The sequence below is a fragment of the Trachypithecus francoisi genome, unplaced genomic scaffold (assembly GCF_009764315.1).
Source record: "Trachypithecus francoisi isolate TF-2019V2 unplaced genomic scaffold, Tfra_2.0 Lachesis_group1, whole genome shotgun sequence".
In the NCBI taxonomy this organism is placed as follows: Eukaryota; Metazoa; Chordata; class Mammalia; order Primates; family Cercopithecidae; genus Trachypithecus; species Trachypithecus francoisi.
Window position 1 is genome coordinate 2,280,040 of NW_022681454.1, and position 17,221 is coordinate 2,297,260.

Sequence of the window (17,221 nt, forward strand, 5' to 3'; positions counted from 1 at the left end):
TGATTCACGCCTGTAGTCCCAGCACTTTGGGAGGCCGAGGCGGGTGGATCACCTGAAGTCAGAAGCTCAAAACCAGTTTGGCCAACATGGTGAAACCCCACCTCTACTAAAAATACAAAAATTACCCAGGTGTGGTGGCAAGCACCTGCAATCCCAGCTACTTGGGAGGCTGAGGCAGGAGAATTGCTTAAACCCGGGAAACGGAGGTTGCAGTGACCTGAGATCACGCCACTGCGCTCAAATCTGGGTGATAGGGCAAGACTCCATCTTGGGGAAAAAAAAAAAAAAAAAAGTAAGCTTAAAAAGAAAAAGAAAAGAGAGAGAGAAAAGACCTCTAGAACAGAACAGACAACCCAGAGACTGATCCCAAGACTTTATATACAACAAAGATAGTATTCCAATTCAATAGAAAAGGATAGATTAATTAATAGGGCTGGTATAACTAGCACCACATCAAAAAGAAAATAAATGCATTGGGAAAACTATTTGGAACAAAAATGACAAAGAGTTAATTGCTATATATACAACAAGTTCTCATACATTTACAAGATAAGACAAACAATTCAACAGAAAAATGAGCAAAGAATAGGAAGAGGCAATACACAAACAGAAAACCCAAACAGGAAACAATACAATACTCAGGGAAATGCAAATTAACTATAACTAAAAATGGAGGGGAAGAGGTAGTCTCATGTATTGCTGGTAAAAATGTAAATAGTTAGACTCTTTCTAGAAGGCAAACTGTCAAGACTTATTAAAATTAATAATGCGTACATCACTCTTGGGAATTGGGAGGAGTGGGTCACAGGGAGCTTAACATGGGCCTCTGGGAATGCTAGTGATGTTTCCTGAACTGGGTGTGGGCTTGTGAAATTTTGACCTAAACTTAACTTAGGATATGTGTGCTGTTTTTTTTATATATATACACATACACATATACAATATATATACACACACGTATCTATATATACCTCAGCCATATATATATATGAGAGAGAGTGTGTTCTTGCCTCAACAAAAACAGAAAATAATATCAGTCATCTAACCAAATAATCTCACTCTTGGCTGTTTCACAGAAATATATGCAACAGTAAACAGGTTTAAACCAAAACATTTATAGCAGTATTGCTCATGATGGCAAAAGACTGAAAATAAAGTAGATACCAATTGGAAGAAAACTGAGGAATAAATTACATAATATCCACATCATGAAATACATAGCCACTAAAAAGAATGACCTTGTTAAAACATAGATTGCAGGGGGGAAAATGACTCCAGCTATAGTGATTGACTGAAGATGATGACCTCATTTTTAAAAATAAATGACCAAATCTCCCCACTTATGTACACGAAGATGTTATGCACGTAACACTGGCACAGGTCGGGTCCCCTGGGAGACCACCTCTGTGATGAAGGCTTGCATTTGAAAAGGTGATTGGAGAGTGAAGGAGGCACAACCCAACCAAGGCAGACGATGGCTAAGATGCAGTCACTCAAAGGTCTGCCCTGGGCTGAGCACAGTCCTGCAGAGGTGTCTCCCAATGGGTCAAGGCAGCTGGGCTTTTATACCCCTGCACAAACTAGTCACTGGACCAGTCACTCCTGGGGAAGGGGTGGGCCCTTGAGCAAAGAAGCTCTTTGCAGCCAGGCAATTGGGGAGGGGATGTCCCAGGAGCAGGGACAGTGCTCCAGTACTAAAGGGGCATACGGGCGCCACAGTGCTCGCTACAGTCCACACTGTGCTGCTCATAGCCACTTGCTTCAGAGACGTTCTGGGAGCAGCTCCTGTAGGATACTGGTCGGCCTTTTCCTGGGGAAATTTTAAAAGGGAAGGTACTGGGATGAACTACATCTTGTTGCTGCAGCTGGCCTCGAGGTTGCAAACTACATTCATCTCCCCCCTCTACTGCCCATGCTAGGGTTCATCCTCACCCTTGCCTATCTCCTCTACTGCTCTAGGTGGCTTAGCTTACCAGATCAGGTAACCCAAACCCTCATCCCTGAGAGGTAAGCCCCTGGCCACCATGCCCTTCTCTGGCCATAGCCCCTGCATTTGCCATCAAATTTGGGCAATGGACCATGAGGTGGCCAATCACATCACCTGGGTGCATCTCTGCCCCCAGTGTGGTGGCAAGCGTGGTGGTAGCCAGGTGTGATGGCAGTAACAGTTCTACTTCCACCTGATGCCCATGGTCAGTCACCCCAGAAAATGGAAATTACATTCCTTGCCAGCCAGTCTCTTGGCGCGAGGAGCTTGAAATAACCAGGCAGCAGCCAGAGCTGGAAATTAAATGGCATTCTTCATTTGCCCCTGCTGGAAAGGTTTTCCCTTTGAGAGTCAAGACCTTTAAACCTTAAGAACCCAGAGGAGTGTGGGGGAGAAATACAGATTTCTAAGTGGGTCACTGGGAGTGATGAGTTTCATTCACCTTTTGGTTCCCAGACCCATTTATCCCACAAACCAAGGACACTGCACCAGTACTGGTCAGTGATTTGCAGTGCAGACTGCACCCTGGAGGTGACTGCTTCATCGCAGGTGTCACCTCCAGGCTGCCCACGAGGCGAGCTGTGCCTTCCACAGACCATCCTGCTGCTCCATCAGGCTGGCAGCTTCTTGGTGTGTGGCTGTGAGGGAGCCAGTGGGTCCCATTCTCATGTGCCCACTGCTGCAGTTCCTTGGCTGTGTGCAGGATTCTGTGGATCAAACACTCTGTGAAACTTGGGTGATGGAGCTGACTGAATCCATGAGAATGGGAAAGGCAAACCCATGCCTATAACATGTGTTGGTTCCAGCCAAGATGAATCACTGTACCTTCTAGAGCACAAGGGGTTCAGTGTTGTCAAATGACTGCCTCCCTCCAAGGAAGGTGCAACTGGGGACTCAGTGTTTGGCCTTTCTTGTTGGAAGACTGGATGTTCAGCAGATAAACAGCTAGGTCAGCTCTGGTGAGGGGGAGCCCCATGCTATGGGCCATGCACAGCATCTACCCACCCCATGATTACTCCATGAGAGAGCCCAGTGTGCCAGCATGGGCACAGCAGATGACAGAGGCTAGTAGATGTCAACTGGCCAAGTCATCCTATTAATGTGGTGGTTTGGTGTGTCCTCATGGTGAATGTTCTCGGGTGGGATGTACTTCATGTCTGTTCCCACAGATCCCTCCACATGCCTTACTCCAGGAAGCCCCTGATCTTCCAATCTTTCTTATTCCAGGTACCTGAGCAACCTGTCAAGCTACTAACCATTGCCCAAGAGTTCCAAATGTGTTAACATTGGGGCCACTTCTCCTTCCACACCAAGTAGGCAAGGGCACCACCCAACGTTCTACCCATTGGGTTTCCCTTGAGCGCTGTCGTCCAGGGCTGCCTAAACCAGGCTGTTCAGAGCCCACCCACCATGAACCAAGCTCGAACTTTTCCTGCCTCCATCAGCTGGTCTGAAGACTGCCCCCTTTAGAAGTACCAGTGCCAGCACCGATGATGTCATGGGTTCTGGGCCACACGAGAAGCTTGGTTGTGCCTGCCTATACCTAGCACTAAATGAGCCACTTCCAACTTGCAATGGACAGCTGCACGCCCACCTCTCCATGGGTCTGACAGAACCAGCTCATGCTGGCAGTTCTGGCTCATGGTCACTTGATGTCACCATGGCCTCACACTCCATCCCTACCAGGGCCCAGTAGCATGACAGTTTTGTTTTTGAAAAATTTATAATTCTTTTCTGCAGATAGCATTGCCTTGCTCCAGAGTTCTAGGAGGTCTGCATTGAGATCTTCCTGCTGGGGCTTTGCCTTAAGCCTCACATGGCATCTTTCCCCACTACAGATACCTCTAACATCACAAGGTCTATTGGGTTGGAAGTCCAAGTAGCTGGGCCACTTGCTTCACAGCCTAGGCCTCTTACAGGATGCTTTCCTATGCAGTATTCCCAATGTGGAATATGCTGCCTCCACTCCCTAAATCCAGAGATGCCTATCACATGTTACGGTTCACTCTTAATGGTTAATATGGTTAACCACGTTGCAGGATGACTCGACCAGTTGACATCTTCATTCTTAATGCTTCATTCTTAAAAATGCAGTAATTTTGCCAGGTGTTCACTTGTAGTCCCAGCTACTTGGGAGACTGAAGCAGATCACTTTGATCCCAAGAGTTTGAGGACAGCCTGAGCAATATAGTGAGACCAAGTCTCTTGAAAAAAAAAAAAAAAAAAAAAAAGGTGGCTGGGCTCGGTGGCTCACGCCTGTAATCCCAGCACTTTGGGAGGCCAAGGTAGGCAGATCACCTAAAGTCGGGAGTTCGAGACCAGCCTGACCAACATGGAGAAAGCCTATCTCTACTAACAACAACAACAAAAATTAGCCAGGCATGGTGGCACATCCCCGTGATCCCAGCTACTTGGAAGGCTGAGGCAGGAGAATCGCTTGAACCTGGGGGACAGAGGTTGTGCTGAGCTGAGATCATGCCATTGCACTCCAGCCTGGGCAACAAGAGTGAAACTCTGTCTAAAAAAAAAAAAAAAAAAAAGGCACTAATTTGTCCTTTACTTGCAAGGGGATATCCTACCTACCCCTCAGACCACCAAACTTCCAAAAACTTCCTGGTTGTGGTGGGTCCCAGAATATCTGTGGGCTTATCTCCCATGTGTTGGACAGCAAGACAGCTAACAAACTTGCCATTTCTTGCTTATGCTGATTGGCATGATGTCATCAAAACAGTGGATGGCTGGATAACATAGCACTGGGGCAAGGTGCAAATTTATATTGTCCATTCAGAGTGAGTATTTCTGCAGGGATGGAAAAGAATGCGTTCACCAAATCAATAATTGCATTTCATATACCTGAGGTCTTGTTAATTGCATATGCCACATCCAGGCCACCAGCTGTCATTAGGGCTATAACTTGGTCAGAACTATTTGTGGTGCCAACTGTTATTCTCCAGGATCTGACTTCTATGAACACCTACCTGGTGAATTAAATGAATATATGACAGGGACCACCCTGTGCCCTGAATCCTGTAGGTGTTTAAGGATGGCACTAACTTCTGCCATTTCTCCTGGGTTGCCATATTGCTATACTAATTCACTATCTTTGCTGGGAAGGCAGTTTCAGCGTCATCCACTTGAGCTTACTCACTATGAGAGCTCTCATCCTCAGGCCAAGGAGCCAGTACCTGAGGGTTCTTCCAACAGTCTGTTCACTCCAAATAATATTTGGGGACTTGGAAAATGGCTTCAGAGTGAGCCCTCCCAGTATGGTGTCATCTGGGCCAAGGTTCCATTGATTGCTTGAGTCCTCGTGCCTCTGACAGAGAAACCATGATGATACTTTAGGTCTCCAGGCATCAATATCATATGAATGTTTCAGTATCCCCCTCTTCCATGTATAAGTTCCCAGAGTAAATGGCCACAGGTTTCCCTGGGGGAAAGACAGGAGGAACAGCTGCCATATACACTTGCTATGGTGTTGCACAGTCCTTCCTCCTGGGGACCTGGCCTCTCCTTCAGTCAGTCAGTTCCAGGTCTGAAGTCACTTTATGAGAACTGTGCCTACCCTGCTTCTGACAGACACCACCACCTGGCCTCTATGTCAGGATTCTGTCTCCCTCACTGTTATCAGGAGGCATCTCCTATTATCATCCCTGGTCTATAGAGGACACCACTGAGATTCTCAGTGAAGCCGATGCTCCCTACTCCCTCATCAGCTTTCATTATTGCTTCGGTAAATACAGCATCCAGAGCACCCTTCTGCAGAACACTGTTACCTGTTGAGTTTCCCAGCCCTCCACAATATGGACATTTTAGCATGTCCACCTCTCCTGGCTTTTCATGCCTTCTTTTACATCTGCCCTGGCAGTTCTAACATTTCTTTTTTTTTTTTTTTTTTTTTTGAGGCGGAGTCTCGCTCTGTCGCCCAGGCTGGAGTGCAGTGGCCGGATCTCAGCTCACTGCAAGCTCCACCTCCCGGGTTTACGCCATTCTCCTGCCTCAGCCTCCCGAGTAGCTGGGACTACAGGCGCCCGCCACCTCGCCCAGCTAGTTTTTGTATTTTTAGTAGAGACGGGGTTTCACCGTGTTAGCCAGGATGGTCTCGATCTCCTGACCTCGCGATCCGCCCGTCTCGGCCTCCCAAAGTGCTGGGATTACAGGCTTGAGCCACCGCACCCGGCCTAGTTCTAACATTTCTACTTCACTTAGTGTGAACCCTCTCCTACAAGGACCTAAAAGTCATCCTAGCAGTATGTTGGCACCACCTCTTGGAATCTTCATCGGGTTGTCAAATCCAGTGTCTCTGAAGTGATCCTGCATCAATAAACTCTCCCTTACCCAACCTTAGTTCCACCTGCCTTAATCCAGTACCCTCAGACCCAGCCCACCCATAGGTACTCTCCCAGGCCTGCATTTATGACCAGTTAGGTCCTGCAGTTCCTTGGGAGTAGAATCTCTTTCGTCCCTGTGCCACTTATCAACGTACTGCCTCTCAGCTACAAATTCACCCCTCACCACACTGCCTGCCCTACAGAAAATACACCTCCTTTGCCACCTGGCACGATGTTAAGCTCTGTCAGCAGAGGGTGCTAGAGGGACGCTGCCAGAGAAGAGGCCTCTGGCTGCTGTGCTTTGCTTTCCTTTCTTCTTGCTCCTGCAGCTCTTAGCCAGTGTACTAGACACCCACGAGCAGCCCCACTGGCCACTTCCCAGCTACTTCCACAGACATTCTAGCCAGCCCTTCAGCAAGTTTCAGTCGATCCCCGTGGGCAGCTTCCTACTGAGTTTCACAAGCACCCCTACCAACTTCTCAGTGAGTTCGGTGATACCCCATAGGTGGGTTCCCACTTGCCAGACTGACTCCAGCACGTCAGCCAACTTCTTGGCCACCAGGTGGGCTACATCCACAACCTCTTGACAGTCTGGATCTCAGCCTTGAGGGGAGAGATTCTGCTAAATTTGTCCCTTCCTTCAACACCCCACTTCAGCCACAGAGGAGGAAGCTGCTCCCTGTGTCTGCTATTGCTGGATTCTTTAGAATTTTCTCTAAAGCTATTCCTGGTAGCTAATCCTACTAGTTAGTAATGACTTAAACATTCCCTGTTCAAATTACTCTATGGTTTCTGTCCCCTGACTGGACTGCAACAGGCCCAGTACTTTTTGGCTGGGTTATTTTGTGACTTAATGACCCGGAGAGGAGGAGGGGGCAGCAAAAAAGAAAAAGCCTGAAGAATACATTTATGAATCTTTTCACAGTTCCATATGAAATGACATATGTATGCGTGTGTGTAACTATACAAAAAGATCTGGGGAATTATGAACGTTGTTTAGTTTTTCTGTTTCTCCCTCCCCACCCCAAAAGCTTTCCCTAAAGTACTATAAAATAATGAGGGAGCATGTCTTATTTTTCAAGACAGAAGCTCTCCATTGTTTTCAAGCAAAGCTGCGGCGGAGGGGGGGGGGGGGGGGGGGGAGCGCTCAGGGTGGGGCCATTTCTGCAGGTCTCAGAGGTATCTGATACTCAAGATTTATTTTTTAAATAAAATTTATTACAATTTATTATTATTTTTTGAAACAGGGTCTCACTCTGTTACCCAGGCTGGAGTGCAGTGGCACAATCTCAGCTCCCTGCAACCTCCACCTCCCAAGCTCAAGTGACAATCCCCCTTCCTCAGCCATCCAAATAGCTGGGATTACAGCCACCCAGACAGCTGGGATTATGTGCCATCATGCCCCACTAATTTTTTGTAGAGATGAGTGTGAAAGGAAAATAAATCTTGGGAACCCCAAGTCACTAAGTGAAAGGGAAAAGTCACAGTGGGAACTGCTTATGGCAAACATGCCTCTCCATTCTATTCAGTCAAATTCTATCCGAGGTTCACCTGAGACAAATAGGGATCTGATTGCTTCCTCTCCCCTGTTGTTTATGTAAAAATAAAGACTCACTAAATTGTGTATTCAGTGGAAGGCTGATGAAGCACTCAAAAGAATGCAACCTTTTGTCTCTTATCTACTTGTTTGTTTGTTTGTTTTTGAAACAGAGTCTCATTTGAAACAGAGTCTCATTCTGTCCTCCAGGCTGGAGTGCAGTGGTGCAATCTTGGCTCACTGTAACCTCCGTCTCCGGGTTCAAGCAATTCTCCCGCCTCATCCTCCCAAGTAGCTGGGATTACAGGCACCTGCCACCATGCCCGGCTAATTTTCGATTTTTAGTAGAGACAGGGTTTCACCACATTGGCCAGTCTGGTCTTGAACTCCTGAACTCAAGGGATCCACCTGCCTTGGCCTCCCAAAATACTGGGATTACAGGGGTGAGCTATCACACCTGGCCCCTCTTATCTAATTCTAACCTGGAAGCCCCCCCTTCGCGTTGTCCTGCCTTACCAGACCGAATCAATTACGTCTTACACATATTGATGTCTCATGTCTTCCTAAAATGTATAAAAGCAAAGTACCCCCAACCACCTTGGGCACATGTCTCAGGACTTCCTAAGGCTGTCACAGGCATGTGCTTAACCTAGGCAAAATAAACTTTCTAAATTGAGACCTGCCCGACATTTTGCATTCACGCGGGTTTCACCATGTTGCCCAAGCTGGTCTGATACTCAAGATTTTTTTTTTTTCTTGGCTCCCTGTGGTATTTCAATCAAGATTTAAATATACCAATCCAAAGGTTCTCATCCTGTATCTCAGGGTCTGCTCTCTCTTTCTTCAGATCAAGACCTTAATCGTGGCCAGGTGGGGGTGGCTCATGCCTGTAATACCAGCACTTTGGTAGGCCAAGACAGATGTCTTGAGCCCAGGAATTCGAGACCAAACTGGGCAACGTGGCGAAACCCCATGTGTACTTAAAAAACAAACAAACAAACAAAAAAACTAACAGGGTGTGGTGGTGCGCACCTGTAGTCCCAGCTACTTGGGACAATCACCTGAGCCCTGGAGGCGGAGGTTAAAGTGAGCCAGATCGGGCCTCCAGCCTAGGTATCACCAAAAAAAAACAACAAAAAACAAAACAAAACAAAAAAACCCCTAGCACACCACCAGGGCTGAAAATTCAAGTTTCTCTGAAGCAATCAGGACTAAGTCTTGGGTCTGTGGCTACAGGCTGTCTCTTTATAGGCTGCCCAGGAAGCCCTCTGGCTTTCACGTTTAGCCTTTAATTGCTCATCACCCACGGCCTTTTTTTGTTTTTTTCCAAAGGATCTATTATTCCCAGCCACAGCCATCCAACTCTATTGTCTTCAACTGCCTTGTACTTCTCAGATGTGCAGTACTGTCCCAGCTGGAGCAGCTGCTCCCACTGGTAAGCCAGACAAACCCACCTTGAGCCAAAGTCTTCTCGCTCTTGCCGACCCAGGCTGGAGTGCGGAGGCGCGATCTCGGCTCACTGCAAGCTCCACCTCCTGGGTTCACGCCATTCTCCTGTTTCAGCCTCCCGAGTGGCTTGGACTACAGGCGCCCGCCACCACGCCTGGCTATTTTTTTGTATTTTTAGTAGAGACGGGATTTCACTGTGTTAGCCAGGATGGTCTCTATCTCCTGACCTCGTTATCCACCTGTCTCAGCCTCCCAAAGTGCTGGGATTAACAGGTGTGAGCCACTGCGCTCAGCTGAGCCAAACTTTTAACTCCACTACTACCATTTGTATTCCACCCACAACTTGTGATGAGGTCATCAGTGTCAGCTCACCTGCGGGAGACCAAACTCCAAAATCACATGTCTACTTTCTCAGACAACAACTGCCACCAACTGTAGCAGATCAGGTTCCCTGAGACTGAGATTTGTCAGCAGAAAGTTTACTGGGGAGTGGTCTTGGAGATTAGAAGAATTGAGCCTGCAGAAGCTGAAATGTGATACATTGCAACAAATGCCTCAGCCAATGCCACCTGACAAGCAGGGTTGGCACAGATATATACAAGCTATAATTACAGTCATGTGGGATATGTTCTGAGAAACGCATCATTAGGTGACTTCACTGTTATGAAAACATCACAGATCGAGGGTCCCCAACCCGAGTGGAGGACCAGTACCTGTTTGTACTATTAGGAAGCAGGCCACACAGCAGGAGGTGAGCAGCAGGTGAGTGAGCATTCCCACCTGAGCTCCACCTCCTGTCAGATCAGCAGCAGCATTAGACTCTCATAGGAGCGTGAACCCTACTGTGAACTGCACAAGCAAGGAATAGGTTGTGAGCTCCTTATGAGAATCTAATGCCTGATGATCTGAGGTGGAACAGTTTCATCCTGAAAGCATCCCCCCAACCCCTATCCCACAGAAAAACTGTCTTCCATGAAATCAGTCCCTGGTGCCAAAAGGTTGGGGACTGCTGTCATATAGCGAACTTACACAAACCTAGATGGCATAGCTTACTACAATCCTAGGCTGTATGGTCTAGCCTATAGCTCCTAGGCTACAAACCTGTACAGCATGTTACTGTACTGAATACTGTAGGCAACTGTAACACAACAGTAAGTACCTGTGTATCTAAACATAAGTAAAAATACAGTATCAAAGATTTTAAAATGGCACTTATATAGGGCACTTACCATAAATGGAGCCTGCAGGACTGGCAGTTGCTCTGGGTGAATCAGTGAGTGGGGAGTGAGTGTGAAACCTTAGTGCATTATTGTACACTACTGTAGACTTCACAAACACTATACACTTAGGACACACTAAGTTTATTTAAAAAATTTTTCTTTCTTCAATAATAAAATCAATGTACCTTAACATTTTTTACTTTATACACTTTTAAATTTTTTGAACTTTTGAACTCTTTTATAACATTTACCTTAAGACAAAAACACATTGTACAGCTGAACACAAATATTTTTTCCTCATATCTTGATTCCATAACCTTTTCTCTATTAAGATATTTCACTTTTAAAAAAAGTTCTAAACTTTCTTGCTTAAAACTAAGACACACACACACATTAGCCTAGGCCTACACACGGTAAAGAGCATCAGTATCACCACCTTCTACTTCCGTATCTTGACCCCCTGGAAGGTTTTCAGAGGCACTAAAACATATGGAGCTGTCACTTCCTATGGTAACAGTACCCTCTTCTGGATACCTCCTGAAGGACCTGCCTGGAGCTGTTTTACAATTAGCTTTTTTTCATAAGTAGGAGTACACCCTAAAACAATGATAAAAAGTATATATACTATTGTAAATATATAAACCAGTAACATAGTCATTTGTTTTCAAGTACTATGTGCTACATATAATTGTATATACAATTATACATAGTATAGTACAGTGTAGTAGGCTATGCCATTTAGGTTTGTGTAAGTTGACGGTATGACATAGATATATACTATATAGAGTGCTATACTTGTATACACTTGGTAGTGCAGTAGGTTTGTTTATGCCAGCATCACAACAAAAACATAATGCAGCCGGGCACGGTGGCTCACGTCTGTAAACTCAGCACTTTGGGAGGCCGAGGCGGGCCGATCACCTGAGGTCAGGAGTTCAAGATCAGCTTGGCCAACATGGTGAAATCCTGCCTCTACTAAAAATACAAAAATAAGCCAGGCATGGTGGCGGGCACCTGTAATGCCAGCTACTCAGGAGGCTGAGACAGGAGAATCACTTGAGCTGGTAGGTGGAGGGTACAGTGAGCCGAGATCACGCCATTGCACTCCAGCCTGGGTGACAAGAGTGAAACCCTGTCTCAGGGGAGAAAAAAATGTAATGCATTGTGCTCTGATAACAGGACAGCTAGGATGTCAGTAGGAGACAGGAATTTTTCAGATCCATTATAATCTTATGGGACCACCAACATATGTGCAGTATGTCATTGACCAAACATTCATTATGTAGTGCATGACTCTCCAGCCATAGAAATTATAATCACAGCCGGGCGCGGTGGCTCAAGCCTGTAATCCCAGCACTTTGGGAGGCCGAGACGGGCGGATCACGAGGTCAGGAGATCGAGACCATCCTGGCTAACACGGTGAAACCCCACCTCTACTAAAAAAATACAAAAAACGAGCCGGGCGAGGTGGCAGACGCCTGTAGTCCCAGCTACTCGGGAGGCTGAGGCAGGAGAATGGCGTAAACCCCGGAGGCGGAGCTTGCAGTGAGCTGAGATCTGGCCACTGCACTCCAGCCTGGGCGACAGAGCGAGACTCCGTCTCAAACAAACAAACAAACAAACAAAAAAGAAGTTATAATCACAGAAACAAATTAACAAAAACATAAAAGGCATATACTAAGTTGTTAACATAGGTTAACAATAAGCGAGAGGGTTCAATAAGCAAAAATGAACTTGAACCTTCTCACAATTTTATATTAAAATGATGTATGTATGCATGTATACAATATGTAAAAAAAATTTTAAGAAAATGTCTTTGGGAGGCTGAGGCAGTTGGATGGATCATTTGAGGTCAGGAGCTTAAAACCAACCTAACCAACATGGTGAAACCCCGTCTCTACTAAAAATACAAAAATTAGCCAGGCATGGTGGTGGGTGCCTGTAATCCCAGCTACTCAGGAGGTTGTGGCAGGAGAATCCCTTGAACCCAGGAAGGGGAGGTCACAGTGAGGTGAGATCGCACCACTGCATTACAGGTTGGGTGATAGAGTCCGTCTTAAAAAAAAAAAAAAAAGATGGAAAATTGTGTGGAATTACAGATTTCAGTTAAAAAAAAAAAAAAAAAAAAACGTGGCCGGGGGCGGTAGCTCATGCCTGTAATCACAGCACTTTAGGAGGCCGAGGCGGGCGGATTATGAGGTCAGGAGATTGAGACCATCCTGGCTAACAAAGTGGAACCCCGTCTCTAGTAAAGAATACAAAAAATTAGCCGGGCACAGTGGCGAGTACCTACAGTCCCAGCTACTCAGGAGGCTGAGGCAGGAGAATGGCGTGAACCCAAGAGGAGGAGGTTGCAGTGAGCCGAGATTGCACCACTGCACTCCAGCCTGGGCGACAGAGCAAGACTCTGTCTCAAAAAAACAAAACAAAACAAAACAAAACAAAACAAAAAAAACATGTTTCCTAATGTATTACAAAGAGACTCCCCAAAAATGTTGTGGAAAAAATTTATAATACTAAAAAAAATAGTAGGACAGGCCTGTAATCCCAGCACTTTGAGAGGCTGAGGCAGGAGAATCATGTGAGCCCAGGAGTTTGAGACCAGTCTAGGCAACACAGCAAGACCTCGTCTCCACAAAAAAATAAAAAATTAGCCAGACACGGTGGCAAGTGCCTGTAGTCCCAGCTACTTAGGAGGCTGAGGTGGGAGGATTGCTTGAATCTGGGAGGTTTAGGCTGCAATAAGCTGTGAACTCCAGCCTGGGCGACAGAGCAAGGCCCTGTCTCGAAAAAAAAAAAAAAGTAAGTTTATTTCTCTCTCATGTTCTGAGGTGAATGGTCTCAGTAGGTGGTATAGCTGTTTTTTAAAGTCACTCAGGGGCCCAGGATCCTTCTAGCATGTTGTTCCACAATCCTCTAGGACACTGTTAGCATTTGCAGGGTTGGAGAAGAATCATTTCAGCTCTGACTGATGGGAAGCAAAGAGGCCAGAGAAGTAGGCAGGCTGTCTTGGAGCCTCCCTTGGAAATGGCACCCGCTTGAGCTCACAACTCACTGACAGGCACCTGGCAACCTGGTCAAACCTGACTGCAACAAGATTGAGCCATGTAGTGTAATTGTGTGCCTCAGAAAACAAAGATGGATTCAACGTGGTAAGAAATGAATAATCGCTGCCAAAATGTTATCTGGAATAATATAAAATCCCCATGATTATGAAGTGGTTGTCATAAAAGGCAGGATAATTAATGACTACATTTGAGCACGGAGAGATTTTAATTGAGTAAATTAAGTAAATTTTGAGGTGCTGGCAATGTAAGTGGTAGTTACATGGATGTTCTCTTACATTAATTTAAGTTTTGCATTTTTAGTGTTTTTCGTGACAAAGTGTTTTTAAATAAAGATCTATACTTGTTTCAAGAAGATATAACAGTCCAATCTTTACTGAAAGTGTATCTTGAGTCACCTCAGTCAGTCTAGCAGATAAGAAAATCAGACCCCAAAATGACAAGTATCACAGGTTTAAAACAGTTTGGTGTGACTTAGTGTTTGTAAAAGTAAGTATTTGTAGTTTATTTCCATTAATTTCTGAGTTTAATTTTGGTATTTATTTGGTAGGAAATAGGCTCATGGAAATGAAAGGCTAATTTACAATACTTTTCTTAGAATAATGTGACATAATAACAGCTCAGTATTTGACAAGAATCTAGAGTCAATTAAAACTTTAGCTCCAGCATCACTCATCAATAATCCACCAGCAATCCAACTTTAATTTGGATTCAAATGATGAAGGAATAAAACTGGTGAGAATCTGTGGTGGAAAGACTCCAAGGTGGTCCTATGATTCCTGCCTCTTGGTATCATGTCCTCAGGTAACCCCCAACCCTCTGAGTGTGAATGGGACTACTGATTAGCTTCTAACCAACAGAACACACCAAAGGCAGCAGCATGTATGTGATCACATCATGTAAAACTGTAATGTCAGTCTTGTTAGAGAGACTTTTGCTGGCTTAGAAAAAGTGAGCTGCCATACTGTAGGTTGCCCACAGAGAGGATCATATGACAGGAACTGGGGACACCTTCCACACACCAGCCAGTGAGAAACTCAGACCCTTGGTCTGAAAGTCTGTAAGAAAATGAATTCTGTCAACAACCATGTGAGTTTTGAAGAGAATGCTTCCCCAACTGCAGCCTCAGGAGAGACACCAGCCCTGGCTGATACCTGGAGTCCACCCTTGCAGAGGACCTAGCAGAGTCAGGTCCAGGCTCCTGATGCACAGAAACTGTACAACAATAATTGTGTTGTTTTAAGCCAGTACGTTTGTAGTAATAATGTGATACAGCAATAGAAAATACAAAATCCTTATGAGAATTCCACTATTTTTCCAAATCCAAGAGAGAAAAGCAATACCATACATTTTTCTTTTATCTTCTCAATAACCTTAACAAACAAAAGTCAGAATTTTAACAGGGTATTTTATTTTCAGAGATGGGATCTTGCTACGTTGCCTAGGCTGGACTCGAACGCCTAGGCTCAAGTGATCATCCCAGGCATTAACGAGGTATTTTAGGACAACATAAGAGCTGATATGAGATGGACTGTCACAAATTTTTCATCAGAGCCTCATATTACAGCTGCCAGAGGCATTTCATTATTCTTACCAGTTTTTGAAGGGGAGTATATTTCCACCTCTGTCAAGTATACACCACTCTATTATTCAAAAAAATATGGAATAATAAATGTGATTATGCTAGTGTCTTACACTATCAATTGCTAGGCATGTAATTCGCACTTAAAAATTCTTACCAGTTTATTAGTGACTTTTACTATAATAAAGTATATAAGCAACAGCTGCCTGAATATGAATGGATCAAAATGTTAAGTGCAACTGTATCTTAATCAAGAAGCTGTGTTTATAAGAGCTTTTGTGCTAATATTCAGCACTATTCTCAATTATTTCAATTCAATTTCATTTCTCAATTATATCTCACACACTTATACCTTATTTTGTAGAAGGATAAACTAATCACAAATTATTGACCCAGACTTGCAAATTTAAAATAAAAACTGTTTTGCTAGTAGCAAAAGAAAGACAACAAAAAACAAAACAAAACAAAAAAACACCAAAAACCCTGGTGTTACAAACATTTCAGTGACATTTGTGAGCATATCACTGCTTTTACTATTTTTTTTTTTTTTTTTTTGAGACAGAGTCTCGCTCTGTCACCCAGGCTGGAGATCTCAGCTCACTGCAAGCTCTGTTTCCTGGGTTCATGCCATTCTCCTGCCTCAGCCTCCCGAGTAGCTGGGACTACAGGTGCCCACCACCACACCAGGCTAATTTTTTGTATTTTTAGTAGAGACAGGTTTTCACTGTGTTAGCCAGGATGGTCTCGATCTCCTGACCTCATGATCCGCCTGCCTTGGCCTCCTAAAGTGTCAGGATTACAGGCGTAAGTCACCGCGCCTGGCCCCACTGCTTTTACTATTATACCATGTCATAAACCCACATACACTGATCCAATAATCCTTGCCACCTAAGAGTTTACATTTCTATAGCAGTATAATACACACATTGTCAAAAACATATCTCTTGTTCACCACACACAATAGCAAATACTATGTACAGGTTTGATGACCTGAGAACCAAGATTAAAGCATCTCTTTCAAAGATACTAAAATACCTGATCCAGATTCTAAGGGAATGTTTGACAGAAATACCTGGAATAAGGAAGAGTGTTACATTTTTAAAGCAATGAAGGTTAAGGGAACATGAAAGTTAGCAAGCAGAAGCTCAGTCAGCACTGAATGAGTGTAAAAGGGGCAGAAGCTGGGGTTCATCTGTCTACGTGCATTCCATTTTCAATTCTTAGTCTTTAGAACAACTAACATTCAAAGTATCAAGAGAGAGAAAGGTTCATAAAAATTACTTACTCTCTGTACTCTTTCCCCAAGTCTTAGAATCCACTAAATCACCTGAATGCATAGCAGACATAATCTTCTGAGCAACAGTGGAGAGCGGTGTATTACAGAGATCAAAGCCTACCAATGCCTCATAATTTTCCATTTTCACAAAATCCTAAATGTAAGATTAACATAAGATAAATCCCATATATTAATTCGAAGACTTTAAAACAGGAAATACAATTATTTTGAAAAATTGATATACCAAGACTTTCATTTAAAATGTCTATATTCATAACCATAGAAAATAGGCATCAATCATCCAATAATACAGATAGAAAGCAAAAAGCAAAATAGCTAGAGGCTCAATCCAGGTATCATAGTAAATAGATAAATAACTTATTTTCTACGTAACCAATTTAGAAGCAAACAATCTACTCAAATACTTCCTGAGGTTTGAAAAATGATATTAAATCTCCAAATAGGCTCATGCCTGTAATCCCTGCACTTTGGTAGGCCGAGGCAGATGGATCACCTGAGGTCAGGAGTTTGAGACCAACTTGGCCAACATGAAATCCCGTCTCTACTAAAAATATGAAAAATTAACCGGGCATGGTGGCGCCTGTAATCCCAGCTACTCAGGAGGCCTGAGGCAGGAGAACCACTTGAACCCAGGAGGCGGAGGCTGCAATGAGCTGAGATCACGCCAATGTACTCCAGCCTGGCAACAAGAGCGAAACTCCGTCTCAAAAAATAAAAACAAAACAAAATAAATCTTCAAATAAACATACCTAG

General features: G+C 44.5%; 1 protein-coding gene across 2 annotated transcripts in view; it reads right to left on the reverse strand.

The window, feature by feature from the left end:
* Positions 1 to 17,221, reverse strand: part of POLN (DNA polymerase nu) — a 165,959-nt gene that overhangs the window by 136,920 nt on the left and 11,818 nt on the right. For both annotated transcript variants that reach the window (XM_033213480.1, XM_033213481.1), the window contains exon 2: positions 16,457 to 16,601. In XM_033213480.1, the coding sequence (XP_033069371.1) occupies positions 16,457 to 16,589 (133 nt within the window). In that variant the 5' untranslated portion in view covers positions 16,590 to 16,601. The remainder of the gene's footprint in view (positions 1 to 16,456; positions 16,602 to 17,221) is intronic.